The sequence below is a fragment of the Polyergus mexicanus genome, unplaced genomic scaffold (genome assembly GCF_030449975.1).
Source record: "Polyergus mexicanus isolate NDT 795.1 unplaced genomic scaffold, iyPolMexi1.0 SCAF_22, whole genome shotgun sequence".
In the NCBI taxonomy this organism is placed as follows: Eukaryota; Metazoa; Arthropoda; class Insecta; order Hymenoptera; family Formicidae; genus Polyergus; species Polyergus mexicanus.
The window spans coordinates 1,884,627-1,903,343 of record NW_027223342.1 but is presented as its reverse complement, the minus strand read 5'-3'; the positions used below and the strand labels follow the sequence as shown (position 1 = coordinate 1,903,343).

Below are 18,717 nucleotides of genomic sequence, written 5' to 3'. Positions count from 1 at the left end.
TAAATAAGTAAAATTATTAAAGATATAATTATTCTAAAATATGTTAATAATGGTAATTTTTTAAAATTAATAAAATTAAATTTCAAATAATAAATATTATTAAAAAGTTTAGATTTTAAAATAAATAAAAATATGGTTATATTTATTAAATTAATGTAAGTATACATTAAAATAAAAGAATTTTAGGGATTCTAGATAGATTAAGAGATAATATATTAGGCATATTAAATTAAAATTAATATAGGAGTAATTATTAAAAAAAAAAAAAACTAGAGAATAATTTAAAATGAGAAAAAATAAATAAGATTAGCCTATAAATAAATATGTAAATTAATCATAATTAATTTAAAAAAAAAATTAATATTAATATTCATCTGGTTTGGTTAATTGATGAGTATGTTAATAATATTCTAAAATTAAGTAAATTAATTATTTTAATGGTAGAGATATATGAAGATGAAAGAATTAAAAAATATATGAATAAATTATTTATTTCAATAATTGAAAATATATAAAATGGAGTAACTTTTTGAATAGTTAATAAGATAAACAATGTATTTCATGGCATAGTTAAAGATATTAAAGGTATTCATAAATGAAAAGGGGGAATTCTTAATTTTAATATTAAAGATATGATAAAATTTAAAATAAAAAAGTCATAATTGTTAAAAAATAAATTATTAATTATTAAGGAAAAAATTAATATTAAAGACGCTATAACTTGAATAATATAATATAATAAAGTTCCGAACGACGCGTTAATTTCTTAAAAAATTACTGTGATTTACGAGATAGATTCATTAGACGCGAATGACCCAGGAAAAGACGTCGCGATTTTCGCCAGCTTAATCCCTTTAATAATCGTAAGCTTATTAATTTCAAAATTTTAATGCGTCAATCCTTGTAGCGGAGATCATGTAGAACAATGTCTTTCTTGAATAATATCGATATCTTTAACGGTAATCGAAATCAAAGCGAATAATGTATCTGACGCAAATGATTTCGGCAAAAGCGTCGCGATTTCACCTCGCTTTATCGCTTTAATAATCGTCATCTTATTAATTTTAAAAATCTAATACGTCAATCCTTGAAGCGGAGAGCATGTAGAACAATGTCTTTCTTGAATAATATCGATATCTTTAACGGTAATCGAAATCAAAGCGAATAATGTATCTGACGCAAATGATTTCGGCAAAAGCGTCGCGATTTCGGCAAAAGCGTCGCGATTTCGGCTCGCTTTATCGCTTTAATAATCGTCATATTATTAATTTTATAAATCTAATGCGTTAATCCTTGTAGCGGAGAGCATGTAGAACAATGTCTTTCTTGAATAATATCGATATCTTTAACGGTAAACGAAATCAAAGCGAATAATGTATCTGACGCAAATGATTTCGGCAAAAGCGTCGCGATTTCGGCAAAAGCGTCGCGATTTTGGCTCGCTTTATCGCTTTAATAATCGTCATATTATTAATTTTATAAATGTAATGCGTCAATCCTTGTAGCGGAGAGCATGTAGAACAATGTCTTTCTTGAATAATATCGATATCTTTAACGGTAATCGAAATCAAAGCGAATAATGTATCTGACGCAAATGATTTCGGCAAAAGCGTCGCGATTTCGGCAAAAGCGTCGCGATTTCGGCTCGCTTTATCGCTTTAATAATAGTCATATTATTAATTTTATAAATCTAATGCGTCAATCCTTGTAGCGGAGAGCATGTAGAACAATGTCTTTCTTGAATAATATCGATATCTTTAACGGTAATCGAAATCAAAGCGAATAATGTATCTGACGCAAATGATTTCGGCAAAAGCGTCGCGATTTCGGCCCGCTTTATCGCTTTAATAATCGTCAGCTTATTAATTTTATAAATCTAATGCGTCAATCCTTGTAGCGGAGAGCATGTAGAACAATGTCTTTCTTGAATAATATCGATATCTTTAACGGTAATCGAAATTAAAGCGAATAATGTATCTGACGCAAATGATTTCGGCATAAGCGTCGCGATTTCGACTCGCTTTATCGCTTTAATAATCGTCATCTTATTAATTTTAAAAATCTAATGCGTCAATCCATGTAGCGGAGATCATATAGAACAATGTAATTCTTGTATAATATCGATATCTTTAACGGTTGACGAGATGTAAGCGAAGAATATGTTAGACGTGAAGAACTTTCTATAATTTACCTCTTTGCTACCTCTTTGCTTATCGTGTTATCCGGATACTTTTGCGGATTTTAAAGCATTAAATGTCCCGTTTTCTATAATATACCTCTTTACTACCTCTTTGCTTATCGTGTTATCCTGATACTTTTGCGGATTTTGAAGCATTAAATTTCCCGTTTTCTATAAGTGACCTCTTTGCTACCTCTTTGCTCATCGTGTTATCCTGATACTTTTGCGGATTTTGAAGCATTAAATTTCTCGCTTTCTATAATTTAACTCTGTGCGACAGAGTTCTAATAAAATAAAACATTAACATAAATTATATACATACAATATACTCTCTCTTTCTCTATCTCTTTGGCATATTATATAATTATATATATATATATATATCATGATGTTTATATATATATATATATATATATATATATATATATACATACGTGTATTAAATTTTAATTTATTAATTGTATTTCTCTGAGATTTTCTATTTGTCAAGTATGACCTGTAATTATTTTCTATGCAGAATCTTATTATTCCTAACTAATTTTTGACACTATTACCAAGTGACTTATAACTTTATCATTTAATTAATTAATTATAAAATTGTTTTCTATATAATATTATTAAAAAAAAAATTAGAGGATAGTTTAATATGAGAAAAAATAAGGCAAGTAATAAATAAGATTAGCCTATAAATAAATATGTAAATTAATCATAATAAATTTTTAAAAAAAATTAATATTAATATTCATCTGGTTTGGTTAATTGATGAGTATGTTAATAATATTCTAAAATTAAGTAAATTAATTATTTTAATGGTAGAGATATATGAAGATGAAAGAATTAAAAAATATATGAATAAATTATTTATTTCAATAATTGAAAATATATAAAATGGAGTAACTTTTTGAATAGTTAATAAGATAAACAATGTATTTCATGGCATAGTTAAAGATATTAAAGGTATTCATAAATGAAAAGGGGGAATTCTTAATTTTAATATTATATGTGTGCAGATTCTTTGCATATTTAAAAAGATATATTTGTTTCAATAAATTTTTAAAATAAATCTACAATTTCAAAACCAAATTTTATCGTCCAAAATGTTGAAATTTATTTATGTGGAACATGTAGTCGAATTACAGTATATTCAACTTGCATTCCTACAGGTTGATTCTTTTTATCTTTACTTTTCATTATTGTTTTTAAATTTAACAATATACATATTTGCATATGTTAATATATATTATTATGCTAATATGTCTTTTGAATTAAAATTATACATAATCTAAGTTACGATTCTTAATAAAAATGTAATATATCTATTGATATAAGTTGTGTTATCTATATAACACAAAACAAATTTCAAAAGTTTTAGTATATTGATATTATCGATGCATTTATGTAACGTGAATTATTATAATTACGATAATATTATTGCTTACGATACTGTATACAGGAAAATTTCTACACGTGGAAGTTGTAAAAAACGCAGCGTCAATCCAGCATAACAAAGCCTTGTCTTTAATTTCTCTGATCAAGATTCTAATGGTCATTCTGATTTTTTTTGATGATGAATCAAACTTTCTTCATCACTGTTCAGTGATGTGCGCCGCGTCATCAGTACGCATTTCTGATAATAGATTTTCTTTAAAAAAAATAAAAATGTCAAGAAGTAACTTATAATTTACACTTTTATCGAAAGTACTTGATCACTTAGGTCTTATATTTTATCCGATATGACATTGCAGCCTGATAAGAGCGTCGTAGAAAATTCTTTAGGTTTCTATAAAATATTTCATAATGATAAAATGTCGTGCAAGTAAATTAATTTTATCTTTAGCTTACAAATAAATAATGAATCATACATCAATTAATTATAAAAGCGCTCTCTCTTTTATGCTTTTAGGAAAACTTTCAAAATATATAATACATATTTCTCATATCCATACATATCCAAATTTATAAATTTATTAATTCAATCAAATCTAGGTAATGTATCTAATCTAATAATAATCCGTATAATAAATATAGAAAGCTTATATTTTATAATTTCTTTTTTCCTTACTCATTTCTCAGGAAATCCGTCAGACATCTTATAAAAGATATAGAACGATAAAATGCAAAGATACTGCGGTAAAAATGTATCAATATCTCAATGGAGATTAAATTTTATCAGATGTAATATTCTCATTGTTCCGGTTTATTGTCTACCAAAATGGTGTTCTAATCTAGAATTTAAAAACGAAGAACAAACAAAACCGTCACATTTGTTTTTACATTTCATTAGTTTTACATTTCTTATCATTATTTTTCGCTTTTCTTCATCTCCTATTTGCTCATTTATATAATAGTTTTTTTATGCAGGAACGGAATAACAATTGTTACGTAACTCAAAATTATGAATCATTATGACAAGTGACTAAGGCTGATATGAAAATTGGTGTACAAAGAAATAATAAAATAATAAGAGAATCCTCGCGCTTTTGCGGAACGTGATAGGAATGTTTACGAAACGGCGATACTGCCGGTGGTTAATATTAATTTAACGGCGAGCGCATTGTGCGAAGCTCGCAGGAAGATTATGGGATTAAGTTCACAACTGGTTCGGGAGATTGGCCGCTCTATCTCCTTCAGCGTTGCACGGTCTCGTGGATTAACGGAGCGCGGAAAATTGAGGTTCTCTTTTCTCGCTGTCCAATGAGATTGCTCTCATTGAAAACAAAGTATCCTTTCTTATGACAGCGCAGCATGAACGAAATCTTACGAAATTGAGAAATTTTCGTTTACAAACTGTCTTTGCGCAGCGTCTCAAAAACGATTTGATCTGAATTTATAATTTGCTTTGCAGTATATCATTTTTATTTAGAAAAAACTGTTAAATATATTAAGTATATAGTAAAATATAATTTGCATACTCTATTTTTTTTGAATCTCATAAAAATATGTGATACATGATTGTAAGTGTTGCGAAAAATCTTAATTGACATGGAGTGTACCCGAGAAACTTTGGTCTTATTTTCAATTTAAATTTTCTCACAATTCTAGAGAATTTTGTAGATTTAATTTATATAGGAATTGAGATTGTATTTTATACATTAAATAGGAAAATAAATCACAAAAATAGGTAAACAAATAATTTTTGATACTTAGAGATTTAAAAAAGACAGAGAGAATATAATTGTATATAAATTAAATAGTTTTACAATAGTTTTACACATTTTGTAAAAGATATATTTACTGAATATTTCCATTATATCTTTACTATTATTATAAATTAATTTCTATATGATATACATTGAATTGAGAGACTAAAGTATTGAGACGCGAGACATCGAGATGTCAATCTCGGCATTTTTGTCTCTGCAGATCATATCTTGATAATACTGATGAAATTTGCGTACAAAAGTTTTTATGCCATCCCCATACTTCCTGGGATATATGTATTTGTCTATGCTCACACGTTTTCCACCCCTTCTTTCTTTCTGCATGCATCCCCCCGCGATATTGTAAAGTGCGAAAATCTTATGATACCCGCAAATACGTGCAAATTTTAATTCAAGATTATTGCGACAAAGTTCCGATGATTATCGCATAGACGTTCACCTTCGAGGAATTGATAAAAAAGTTTATCTCACGTCACCTTTATTTTTAGATTTATCTTGCGTAAATTTTTATTAAGTCACTTAGCGATATTGGAAAAATATTAATGAGTTTAAATAGAATAAAGGTGCACTAGAGTTGAGTACAATAATGCATGAACTTCATGTCCTCTCGTTCACTTCTTTAACACCTGCTGCGTTTTTTTTTTTTTTTTAAGTCTACGTATGTCAACGAACTGCTAGTATATTAAGAGGCGCTACGCTTTCGTATACTAAGAAGCGCTACGCTTTCGCTACATATAAAATCGAACGACTTTGATCTATCGAAGAAAGTATAACTAAGGCGCGGAAACATCGTGTAGAGCATTATTCTGATGTATTATGTTCATTATCATAAATTTGCTGGACGTACTTATATCAGTTACATTCCGTACCGTTGCAACATATGGACGATCGCTTCACAGCTAAACAACAAATCCATATATTGATGCCGATCAGATATGCTTATCTCACCCGTCACCTTTTTACGACGTGTATACTAGATGTGAGTACATATTGACGCATGTCGATCGATATTAAAGGCACCGAGGACTTGTGTTTGTTGCGCAATGAGTAAAAAGATAAAAAAAAATAAAAAATAATAAAAGTAAAACATATCGCATTATCTGATAATAATTAATATATATGTTGAAACAAATGGAAACTTCGTCGAATTACAATTGTACAATTCCTACCTACACATTTGTCATATTTTTTTTAAAACAATCGATTCTCCGAATTCGCTTAGTTCGTACAAACGTTTTAAGACTATACGTCGATTATTATTATTGAAAAAAGAAGAGAGGATAGAAATAGAAAAAAGTCGCTGTTCCGCGTTCTAATGCCTGATCAAAAAAAGCCGCTATTGCATGACGGGAAGATATAACACTAAAATCATCGTGTTTCTTTTTTGAGCAATTTTATATACAATAAGTTTTACTTTATCTTGAGCTTAAAAAATAATAATGCTTAAATAAAATTTAATAGTCTTAATAAATGTTGAAATTTTCCAGATTAGATAATGTTTATGATGTCCAGATCACGATATTTTGCTGTATAAATTGAGGCACTATATAAAGATACAGGATTAAAATCCAAAATTTTTCGATCAATCCTTCATAAGTCTATAATGATGAATACTGTAACATATGTATTTTTGTTAATTGCCGTTTTTGCGATTATCTCGACGTTCGATGTTATGGCTGAACCATCAGCTGAAGCAGACCCTACTCTGCGATCACGACCTAAGGTATAACTTTTATTTGATTTAAATGTGTTTTTTTGTTAAAATTATATATGAGATAATTATATTGTGAATGTGTGTGTGAAATAATACGTAGGAATATTATAAGATATTAACAATACATTTATTTATTTGTAAATAAAAATTCTTATATAAAAAATTATTTTGTATATAATGTGTCAATAATGAAATATATTATGTATAATCTTAATATCTTTTATACATGTTTGTATAATAATCAAAATTATGTATGTATATAAAAATTAAATTTTATTTATTTTTTTTTTATATTGCAGCGAAATCTACTAAATTTACAAGAATACTTCCTAAGAATGTTTTTAAATATCCTTGCAAACATACTGGCGTATAGAAATAGCATAGGATGATACAATTGAGACTACAATGCATTTAAGATGAGTTATGGCATAAAAAAATTATGATTAAATGATTACGGCACAATATATTTAGCAGAATTTTCAATTATAACAAAAATTGATGGAAATAATATTTTTGTCGGGATTATATAAATTGTAATGTATAATTATATTACTTTATTGTCATATATGAAAATATATTTTGTGTGAATAAATGTCTGTATTATAAACATACTAAGTATGGTTTAAGGTTGATAAGCTAATCCCTTGTTATCCAGCAATTGCACAAAATTTAGTTTAAAATATTTTTCATTACATGAATCATTATTTAGATATTAGTAATATCTAAATAATATAAATATTAGCAAAAATCAACTGCAATTCGCAGAACAAAATATTAGTCTCATTTATATTGTATATGAATTTTAATTTAAAGTTTCATTGCAATGATACTTTATACTGAAACGTAATATATTGTGCATATACGATTATTTCTCTCTATACAAATTCTTTTAAGTCTATCAATAAAATTTGACGTCAAAGGCAGATAAAACACGCAATTGTTAGCACTCGCCTTCTGTCGCCGTCGAATATTCAAATGTGAAATCTGCGGGAGCAACCGCAGGTGTTTTCTTTTTGTCGATTAAATAAAAGTAGCGAAACAAGTGTAATCTCATTTCGCAAGTTTAATGGATTTTTGTCCTTCCTGAATTTAATCGTCACAATGTCATTCCGTGCGCATAATGCGATGTAGATGCATCAGATTTTGATCTTTTCCGCAAAATACTAGTTCCGCAAGACTACGTTGATTAAATGTATAATAAAAGAAGAGAAGAAAGAGATAGGAAAAGGAGTTGTCGTTCCATGTTGTAGTGCCTGATCAAAAGGAGCCGATTTACGGCGAGGAGAAATTTGAAGAAATATTGAGCGGGAAATATATTGACACCGAACAACCAGAGACGGCGAGGATGCGCAAGCATCCGTGGGCATTATTGTTATTTCACAGCTTGGGAAGCGTGGGAAGCGAATATCTTCACGCTCTAGGAAACACCCAACTTACGTACAGGGCTCTCCCTTTTCATGGCATAATTGCTCCCTGGTTCTACCGCGCCTCGTAGAAGACACATATCGTTCGACGCAGTTTTGACATAAATTATTGTTGGCTTTTGGTACTAAAACTCAAATCGGAGAATCGGAGAAATAAAAAATATTATATTATTTTGTATCACGTTAATAATATCCGTCGATTACTAATCGTTTTTATTACACATGAGAATTATGAATGTATTTAATACAAAATTATTCTTTTTAATATTTTTAATATTTTTAATATTTTTTCCGCAAGCAAAGAATTTTACACTAAAAAAAGAAGATTAACGTTTCAAAACCTGATATTATATCGGTCATTGAAAGTTTGTGTAAGTAATTATTTAGATAATTATGATACCGGCATCGTCGAGCGATTGTAAGTCTGTTGCCTATTAATCCCATTTTGGATTCAAGACAAATATTAATTATATTTATTTCTGTTTTATTCGATTTATTTTTATCTTATTTATTCTTTTGCTTATCAATCGGATAATTATGTTCACATAATTACTCGTTGAATATTACTCGTTTGACTAAGAAAAGTTGAAAAGATGAATTCCGATAAAGAGACGTTTAAATGAAATTGAAAAATATTCCAAATAGATACAATTCCTCGATAGCGCAGCGAAATCTTTGCGAATGACAAAGAAATAAATCAGTTCCTTATGAGATGTTTGCCATCGATGATGTAACGATAGCTTATCTCTCAAGCAATTCTGCAAGTTTTGCTCTCGAGAAAATCGTATAGTATGCACGTGAGCGGAAATTAATTTCCATTGAATATATCACTTTAGCAAAAATTTCATTTATCGCGTGTGTCAAGAATGTCAATTAAAAATTAAAAAATTACCAAACAAAATACACAAAAGTAATGTCAGTTTTATTTTCAAATCTACATCTTTATCACATCCGGTTGTTCTGACATATTCTATGCAATAGAAATAATTGTAATTGTTACTAACTGACCGCGACTCCAAGAATGACGCATAGCACCGAAATAACGGTCAGAATTACGATTTTACAATTTTTGTGTATAAATGCATTAAAAAAATGCACACGGAATAATATGTATTTCTTGCGTACTCAATGTTAATTATAATTTGTAACTAAACTTAAAAAACTAGTGTGTATTTATGATTCGATGTGTCAAATCTATTTCACGTTTCTAGCAATCATAAAAAAAATTTTTTTTTGAAATATATTTAGAATAAATTCCACTGATCTTGTGAAATTTGCAACAATATCGTAAAGAATTGTTTTCTAAAAATTCTTAATAAAATTCTCTAAAATAACAAAAAAGCAGCACTTTGAAAAAGATAATATATTTTCTATTATAATTTATACTATATTTATTATATTATATATATGTTAAAAAACAAAATGCTCTTTTGTTAATAAAATATTTTTAAGCTATTTTTCCTCATAAAAAGTATAATTGCAAAAAGTATTGAGAACGGTGAATCCCTGATAATCCATTTTTGTGTCTTAATCGCATCATGGAGATAATAGCATTGACGGCCATATTTGCGATAATTTAGCGTTTATCGCGGTTAGCTATATGATGAAAATCGATGATAATGTTGGAAAGTGCATTCAGATTTCTTGATGCACCGCTGCAGTTATTGGTTTGACGTAAATCAAGACACATCAAAAATGGAAAAACGAAATCGTTCTTTAGTGATCATTATTTCTATAGTTATATATGCTATTATTCATTCAGGTAAGCGATACAAACCTTTATAATAATTCAATTAATTGCACTAAAAATTCTGTCAAAAATGGATTTACAAAAAATTAAATTGCACAATAGATTGTGTGTGTGTATATATAGGGTAATTTGGGGGAATACGTCATACTTTATTTTGAAAAGCAATATTTTCGTAATTATTAATTATGAACCAAACAAAATAAAAGAAATTGAAGATATCATCATTATATTTATATTTGATTATGATTAAAGAAATCGAAATTGTTTATTATTTTATATATACCCAGCATCTTATTGCACATAATAAAAATTAAATAAAAAAATTTTTTAAAATACAGAAGTTTTGCATACGCTTGTAATGTGTGAATAAATTATATGATTCACTAAGAATAATAATCCAAATAAATCCACTCACACTTGAAGACATAAGTATTACGTAGCAATAACTTTTTATTTTAGATTCTTTATCGAAAAACTTAAAAAACTTAAAACGGAAAGGAAACATTTTACCAACATGGCATTTTCCCGCGAGTTATATATAGGGAAAAGTAGGATAAAACCGAGTACTTTTTTGGATTTGTCTTCCTATGAAAAATCAAAGGGCAAAAAAAATTCTACTGACTGTTAGTAGTCTTTAGTGGACCTTGAACTATAAGAAAATGAGGCTAGTTGCCCTATATATATAGCAATTTAATTTTTTTCAAATTAATATATTTCGGCATAACAAAAGTTTACACCATCATCAATTATTGTGCAAATAGTATTTAAAAGATTAAAAAAATAAAATATGTTGCCAAAAATATGATATTAAAGCAATAAAAAAAATTCTACATTAATTAATTAAAATAATAACATTTACTTTAATACATAGTTATACGCAAAAATATTATCACTAATCCGATGTCTTATCATTTCCAAGGGGACGCATTGCAATGTTATATATGTAACTCAATAGACGATCCTATTTGCGAGAAGGGACCGTACTCAAACATAAAGGTTGATGAATGTATGTCTTCGACAACCATACCATCATCTACGACCACGACAGAAACATCCCCGGCTCAGACATCTCCGACCTCAACGGAAATAACCCCGCCTCAGACATCTTCGACCACGCCAAAAACAACCCCGGCTCAGACATCTCCGACCACACCGGAAACAACCCTGGCTCAAACATCTCCGACCACGTCGGAAACAACCTCGGCTCAGACATTCCCGACCACGCCGGAAACAACCCCAGTTCAGACATCCCCGATTCCAACGGAAACAACCTCGACTCAAACATCCCCGACCCCGACGGAAACAACTCCAACTCAAACATTCCCGACTCCAACGGAAACAACCCTGACTCAAACATCTCCGACCACGCCGGAAACAACGCCGGAAACAACCCCGCCTCAGACATCCCCGACCACGCTGGAAACAACCCCAGCTCAGACATCCCCGACCCCGACGGAAAAAACTCCAACTCAAACATCCCCGACTCCAACGGAAACAACCCCGATTGAAACATCCCCGACCCCGACGGAAAAAACTCCGACTCAAACATCCTCGACCCCGACGGAAATAACGACTCTAGGCCTGTACGAGACAAAGATGTCAAATAAAAAACTGGAAATTGATGCAAAAGGTATCTAAAAAATAAAAAATAAGTTTTACACTTATTAAAATAAATTAAATTCAATATAGTTAATTAAACAGCTTAATAATCTTTCAATAATATTAAAATGTAATACAATTTAAGATGTAATATAAGATGTAATACAATGAAAGTATAACCGTTTAACGGAGATTGAAAAAACAAGAGAATCTATAGAATGTGTAAAATATTTTTAATTGATTACATTAATAGCATTAATAATAGATTTTTCATATACTTTTTTAAAATTGCTATTGAATCGCATTGCATGAGAAAATATTTCATAGACGAACAATTCTTGATAAATTATTTGTATTAATGCAAACGAAATTGCGCGTATATTCTTAATGCAATTAAATTTAAAAAAAATGATCTAAATTGATAATTATCATAAAATAAGTAATTGAAGTTACTTAATATTTTTTAAAATTGATTTTTGTTTCTTGATACTTTGATTATTGATTTTGTTTTCTTTCTTTTTTTTTTTGTCAATTTAGAACAGAGAAATTGAACTGTATAGGTACATATTAACTATATAATATTTACTCTAATGTTATTTTTTTTAAATTAATACCAGATCACTACAGATTACGTAGAAGTATTTTTAGAAGCTCTTATGTTCAAACAAATGCACTTAATGAAGAAGAATGGAATTGTGCCATAATTGAACGTGGTAAGTATACAAGTAATTAATATTTTATAACTTCAAACTAGATTCCTTTTCAAGATTCTTTTTGTACAAATGTTTTCTATAAAAATGCTTTTGTCAACTTTAGATTTGATAGAAAAATTTGCAAAATGTATATAACAATATAATATTTTGATATTTCAAATAAACAAATTTTATAACCTTCTTATGTATCGGTCAAGAGAATTTTTATTAATATAGTATTGATATTTTATGTATTATGCATATTTATTTTTCTTTTGTGCAACAACGAGAAGAGATGATTTTGTTAGAAATTTAAATATTATTTCTTTCCACATAGAATATAACAATACTGTAGTCGTCGAACGTGGATGCGTTACTGCCTCCTATAAATGTCCTGAAGAGGAGAAGTGTGAAATTAAGAAAAAATGCAATTCAGATAAGTGTAATAGTGCTAATGCGGTATCAATTAATATGGTAACTTTGTCATGGCTGATTGTATTTGTTCTTACAGATTCTTATAAATTCTTAAGTATTACATTATAACACGTTATTTATAAAATAATGTATATCTTAATTTTTATAATCCTTTATATAATATATATATAATTTTATTCAATAAAAAATTTTATAATAAATAATCTTTTGGCTATAGAGAATTTGAGAATATTTTACATTAAATAAGTTTTCACAAATAAAAAATGCAAACTTTGTTAAGATTATTTATAGAAAAATTTAAAATAATAATATGGCTGCCTAGATTCGTAAAATTAAACAAAACATATTAATACAATACGTGTTAATGATTGTTTCTCATTATTCACCATAAAGATCTTGTACACTTTTGCTATTATACATATTATTTAAAAATTATCTATTGACGTGTCATTAAGGAATCATTATCTGTTGCCACTTTTTTACGTACGTTTATGAAACACGTTGAACAGATTGGGCACCACTGTAAAGGTATTATGTACTCTTTATGGTAGAACGATCACAGAACTTTATGGTTTCAAGAGAACAATCACATCAAGATATACGTGAGTACTCTTTTAATTTTATGGATTTCACGCTTACGAGCAGCCATGTCGCAGCTTATTTAACTAATTTTCAACTTAAGTTACTCATCGATAAGCTAAGCCACATCAAAGCGTAACATCAATATCTATAATAATATATTGTATTGTATGATTAAAAGTTCAAGTTTCTGTATATTATTTTTACGGTATTGTACAAAATTATTTCTGTGCTTAATATTTTTAATATTGAACACATGTGTATATCGTTTTGGAGAGTAAATCTATTTATTGCATTATGTATATATTGTATTGTGTTATTCATATAGATGGTCTGCATATACAGATATTTTTAATGAACTATATGCTGTAACTGAGTTGTAAGAAAATAATATTATAGATGTAATGGGATAATATATTGTTACGCTAGAAAAAAAAAATTACTTCCCAATGAAACGATATTATATATAGATATTATTTCGTATACATTAAGTTTATAAAATATTTGAAGATCATATTTATCTTCTATATTACAATTATCCTGATTGACGTTAATTAATTAAATTATTAAAGAGTTTTGTTATCTTTATAAGAGCGATGATACGCTCTTATTTTTTTTAAATTTCACATAATATGCATCTCTTTCTATCCCAAGATTAAATGCGATACTTACTACTTCGTCTTATTCTTGTATTTCACTCAATCGCACATAATCATGTCGCTTTTACAAATCGATGTCGTCGACATCCTTATTTCATATTCGTATGCCAAAAGAACCTAAACAAGTGCGCATTCAATCAACAGTAAACATTTTAGCGATTGCGTCCTTTACGATTAAGTCTTCCCGCATCCCAGGTCTCTCTATTTAAGCTTTACGAGTACTCGCCCGTCTACATTATCGGACGCAGTAAATGGAATTGCGTTACGCACATTCACGTGGATATTACCGTCTGTGAATTAACAGAAACGAATTTCACGGCCATATTGTGCTTTACGTTATTTAATGAATTTTATACGTAGCTTAAGAGAATAGCTTCGCAAAACATAATGTCGATTACTATAAAGCGAAATCTGATAAAAAGAATATTTGCTAAAAAAAAGTTGCTTAATAATCGTAGAATTATTATAGCGGTTTTGTGCGCACTTAAAATGAAGATATTCTTTAATAGCAAACTCGCAATAGACAATGAATAGCTGTAAAATTTTATTTCACACTAAAATACACGATATATATAAAAGTCATTATTTTGAATACTCCAAATACTGCTAAAGAAATTAAATGTACAGATACACGTACACGCAATTTATCTTTATCAATCTTTCAAGTTTTTGCTTTTTAATATACTAAATAATTTAATATTAGATTTCTTTTGTATATTTAAATATTTATAAATAATTCGAGTTAAATATAAAACACAGATATCATGAAATTATTAAGTAGTATTAATAATTATATCATTACAAAATATTGCAGTATTGAAAAGATAATTAGATTATTTCACTGTTTATATATTACAAAATTAATATCATATAAGTATCTCTACAAAAAAGGCACATTGTATTTCAAAGAAATTCTTAATAAAACTTTTCTATAAATTTAGAAAACGTAACAGATATGCAACAGTACATTTTTCATTTCTAATTTATGTTATTGTATTATTTATATTATTGTATGTATTGTATTGCAATTTTTTATATGAAAATTAATTTGCTAACAAAATAATTTTAAACGATGTTTCTTTTATATAATGAAATATATAATTCTAAAGTATCGAAAATAATAATTAAGTTCTCGATAATTTGTTTTTTCATGTTTTAATCATATGAAGGCATGGTATCAGATAGAGACTAAATTTGCGATTATCTATCATTTATCACAATCAGTTTTGATCGTGATAATCTTCGTGAAAAATGACGATAACGCTGTAAAGTATATTTGAGATTTCTCTTCCGTTCTCGCGACAGTTATTCGTTCGACGTAAATCAAAGCACATCAAAGATGAATATTTGTTCTTTTGTGATTACTATTGTGATAGTTTTATTCGCTATTCTTCATTTTGGTATGTCATAAATTTTCGATAATTTATTCGATTAATTTTGTAAATGACAAACTTTCAAGAATTTTGAAAAGTCGGGTTACAAAGATTGCATATCGTATACATCTACTATAAAATCTGGTTTTTAAAAATTGTCATAAATTTATTGCGCAATTAATATCAAAATTAATAAAATGAAAGATATTATTAAACTTGTAACATTCGTATAATTAAAAAATTCTCACTTTTAAATATAGTTAATATAATTTAATTAATATAATCCGAGCGTGAAAATTTTTCTTGCTCTTGATACCATTAATTCAACGCACATATACCTATATATAAAAATATTTTTACTAAAATCTATTATTTTGTTCGTTTCTTTCTAAGGAAAGGCAACACAATGTTATCAGTGTGACTCACGAACCAACGATACTTGTATAAAAAATCCATCCGTCGCAGCAAACGTAACATGTAAATCTGGTACGAATTGGTGTGGCAAATGTAATTATGGTAAGTATCTAAGCAAATGAATATATTATATACAGCAACTTTTAATATACACAATATCTTAATCTTTCTAAAAATGAAAAAAAAAACTTGTTTAAGATAAATTTTAAATATAACTATATGTAAAAAATTAATAAAACCTCCCCTCTCTATATATTTAATATATTACATATATGAAGTATATTTTCTAAACTTTTGAAAGTTGTACGCCTCTTGCGTATTAATATCAGAAATTTTTATAATAGTATATTGCATTTTCATTATTAATATTATAATATTCCGACGCTTCATATATTATGGATGTAATTTTTTTTTTTTAACACATTTCCTTCATTTTATTTTATAACAAATATCGCGCGATCAGGATTGTTAATAATAAATAAAATTTCTTTCCAGGATTGAATAGCACTACGTTCGTCATTCGCGATTGTGGTTTCGCAAATCCCTCACCGGTAGAAAGCGGAGATTGTATTATGTGTAAGGGAGACCTCTGTAATAATGCTAATATGGCAACAATTAGCATGACGGCATTAGGGTGCTTCGTATCCTTTTGGACAATTCGATCTGTTCTTATAAATTCTTATTAATTTTTCAATTTGTAACATCATGAAACATGCTCTTATATTAAAAAATATATTACATTGAATAGTTGTATTGTTCTTCTATTTTACCTATGCTAATTATTATATTATTGTATATATAAATATATCATATATAAATATACAGATGAAAATGAAATGTACACTCATGCATACATACATATATACATACATTGTCTTATGTGTCAACTATTTTATTATATGAATATAATAATTGTCATCTAAATTGATCTAATCTCATAATTTATATTGATTATATTTCTCTTCCTTCTAATATGATGTATATGATATATGAAGTATCCTATATAATTAGTAAAACTTTAAATTATAATAAAAAATAAAATTCTTAATAATACTAATATATATTTATGATTTTGAGTCAAATTTACTTCATTTCTCATTTTTTATTAACGATCGTGATAAAAACTTATTAAAAATAAGTTGACATATTCTACATTATATTCTCTACGTTATATTCAGAAAACTAATATTATGTCCTTCTACACGAAAAAGTATTTTTTTTAAATTCTTAATAAAATTTTTTCGAGAATATCGAGAAAGTAGCGATTAAACTGGAATATTAGCGTTATATTGTGCCTGTATAATTGGTGAATATTGATTTTTACTAATAAAATACACGATTGTTAAAAAAATGATATATATAAAATATATCAACTTATGATATAAAATATCGTTTCCGAGAACTGCGTTTTGAAGACGATAACGTTGATAACGCATGAGATAATTTAACGAGATAAATATAGATAACTTATCGTAATCAGCGATATACCACTATATATATATATAATAAAAATTGTTGATAATTTTGGGGAGTATAAAATGACTTTTTAAAATACGGCTGGGAATAGCTGTCAGTTTGATATCAATCAAAATATATCGAAGATGGAAAGGCATCAAGACTTCACTGTGATCACTATATTAATAATTATATTCGCCATTCTTCATTCAGGTACATTATACAAAATTTTCGACAATAAAATAAATTTAAGATTAATAAATTTAGAAATTAAATAAATTTTTGACAAATGTTATAAAAATAATAACCGCTATCTGTCATTTTTTATTATTTAAATAGGAGAGACAAAGAGATGTTATAGCTGCAGTTCGTATAAAAGCGACACTTGTGCAAGCAAACCGTCCGCATCCGAAACGGTGCCATGTGACGGATTCGTTTGTGTCAAATGTAATCATGGTAAGTAATACCCAAGCGAATAAATATATTGTATGTGTTATAAATATATTTTAATCGAGTATTTTATTCAGGATTAATTGCATTCTTGTTTCAATTGTTGCATAAGAGTTCTTTTTAAGTTCCTTTTCACTTAAAAAAAAAATTGCAATAAGAAAATATAACAGATCTTTTACAAAATATTAAAATTTTTGTATCTAATGCGTATCACAATATACTCTTTGCATATTAATTGACAATTTTTGATAGAAAATTGCATTTTCATAATTACATATGATTAATAGCATAATACTCTAATGCTTCGCATAGATATATGTTATATGATAAACAACCTCATAATATATAAAATTATTTTTCTAGAAACGTTCTCTGGCAAGACGATTGTCCAACGTGGTTGCCGCGGCGTTGGACGTGATGCCTTCGAATCGGCAATTACATTTGAATGTTATACGTGCGGTACAAATCTCTGTAATAATGCTAATGCGTTGTCAACTAGCATGGTAGCCTTAGGATGTCTAGCACTATTTTGGATGATGCAATTTGCTCTTATTACAGATTCTTATTAATTTTATTTATGATTTATAACATTATATGCGCTGTGGAGGTGTAGATACATTAAGAATATATATCTCTTTTTACATAACAAAAAAACTACACTATTGGTTTATTTGATTTTATCAAAAGACAAAGAGTGTCCTGTGCCAAGTTCATACGCAGCAACAGCGAGACATACGCGAGTCGGCTAGTCGTAAGTTTCTTACATTATCGGACTTCTATACCGGTTGAATCAATCAAATTTTTAATAGGCTTAGTCAATAACTTGAATCTTA

General features: G+C 27.9%; 2 protein-coding genes across 2 annotated transcripts; both read left to right on the top strand.

Moving 5' to 3' along the window:
- Window positions 1–10,130: 10,130 nt before the first annotated feature.
- LOC138942386 (salivary glue protein Sgs-3) lies at window positions 10,131–13,164 on the top strand. The gene is made up of 4 exons (XM_070312588.1): window positions 10,131–10,240; window positions 11,148–11,858; window positions 12,445–12,540; window positions 12,857–13,164. Exons 1-4 carry the CDS (start codon window positions 10,174–10,176, stop codon window positions 13,060–13,062), a joined length of 1,080 nt encoding a protein of 359 aa, XP_070168689.1. The 5' UTR covers window positions 10,131–10,173; the 3' UTR covers window positions 13,063–13,164.
- Window positions 13,165–15,509: 2,345 nt separating this feature from the next.
- LOC138942387 (uncharacterized) lies at window positions 15,510–16,750 on the top strand. The gene is made up of 3 exons (XM_070312589.1): window positions 15,510–15,592; window positions 15,959–16,081; window positions 16,475–16,750. The coding sequence occupies exons 1-3, from the start codon at window positions 15,532–15,534 to the stop codon at window positions 16,663–16,665; spliced, it is 375 nt and encodes a 124-aa protein (XP_070168690.1). The 5' UTR covers window positions 15,510–15,531; the 3' UTR covers window positions 16,666–16,750.
- The last annotated feature ends 1,967 nt before the right edge of the window (window positions 16,751–18,717 follow it).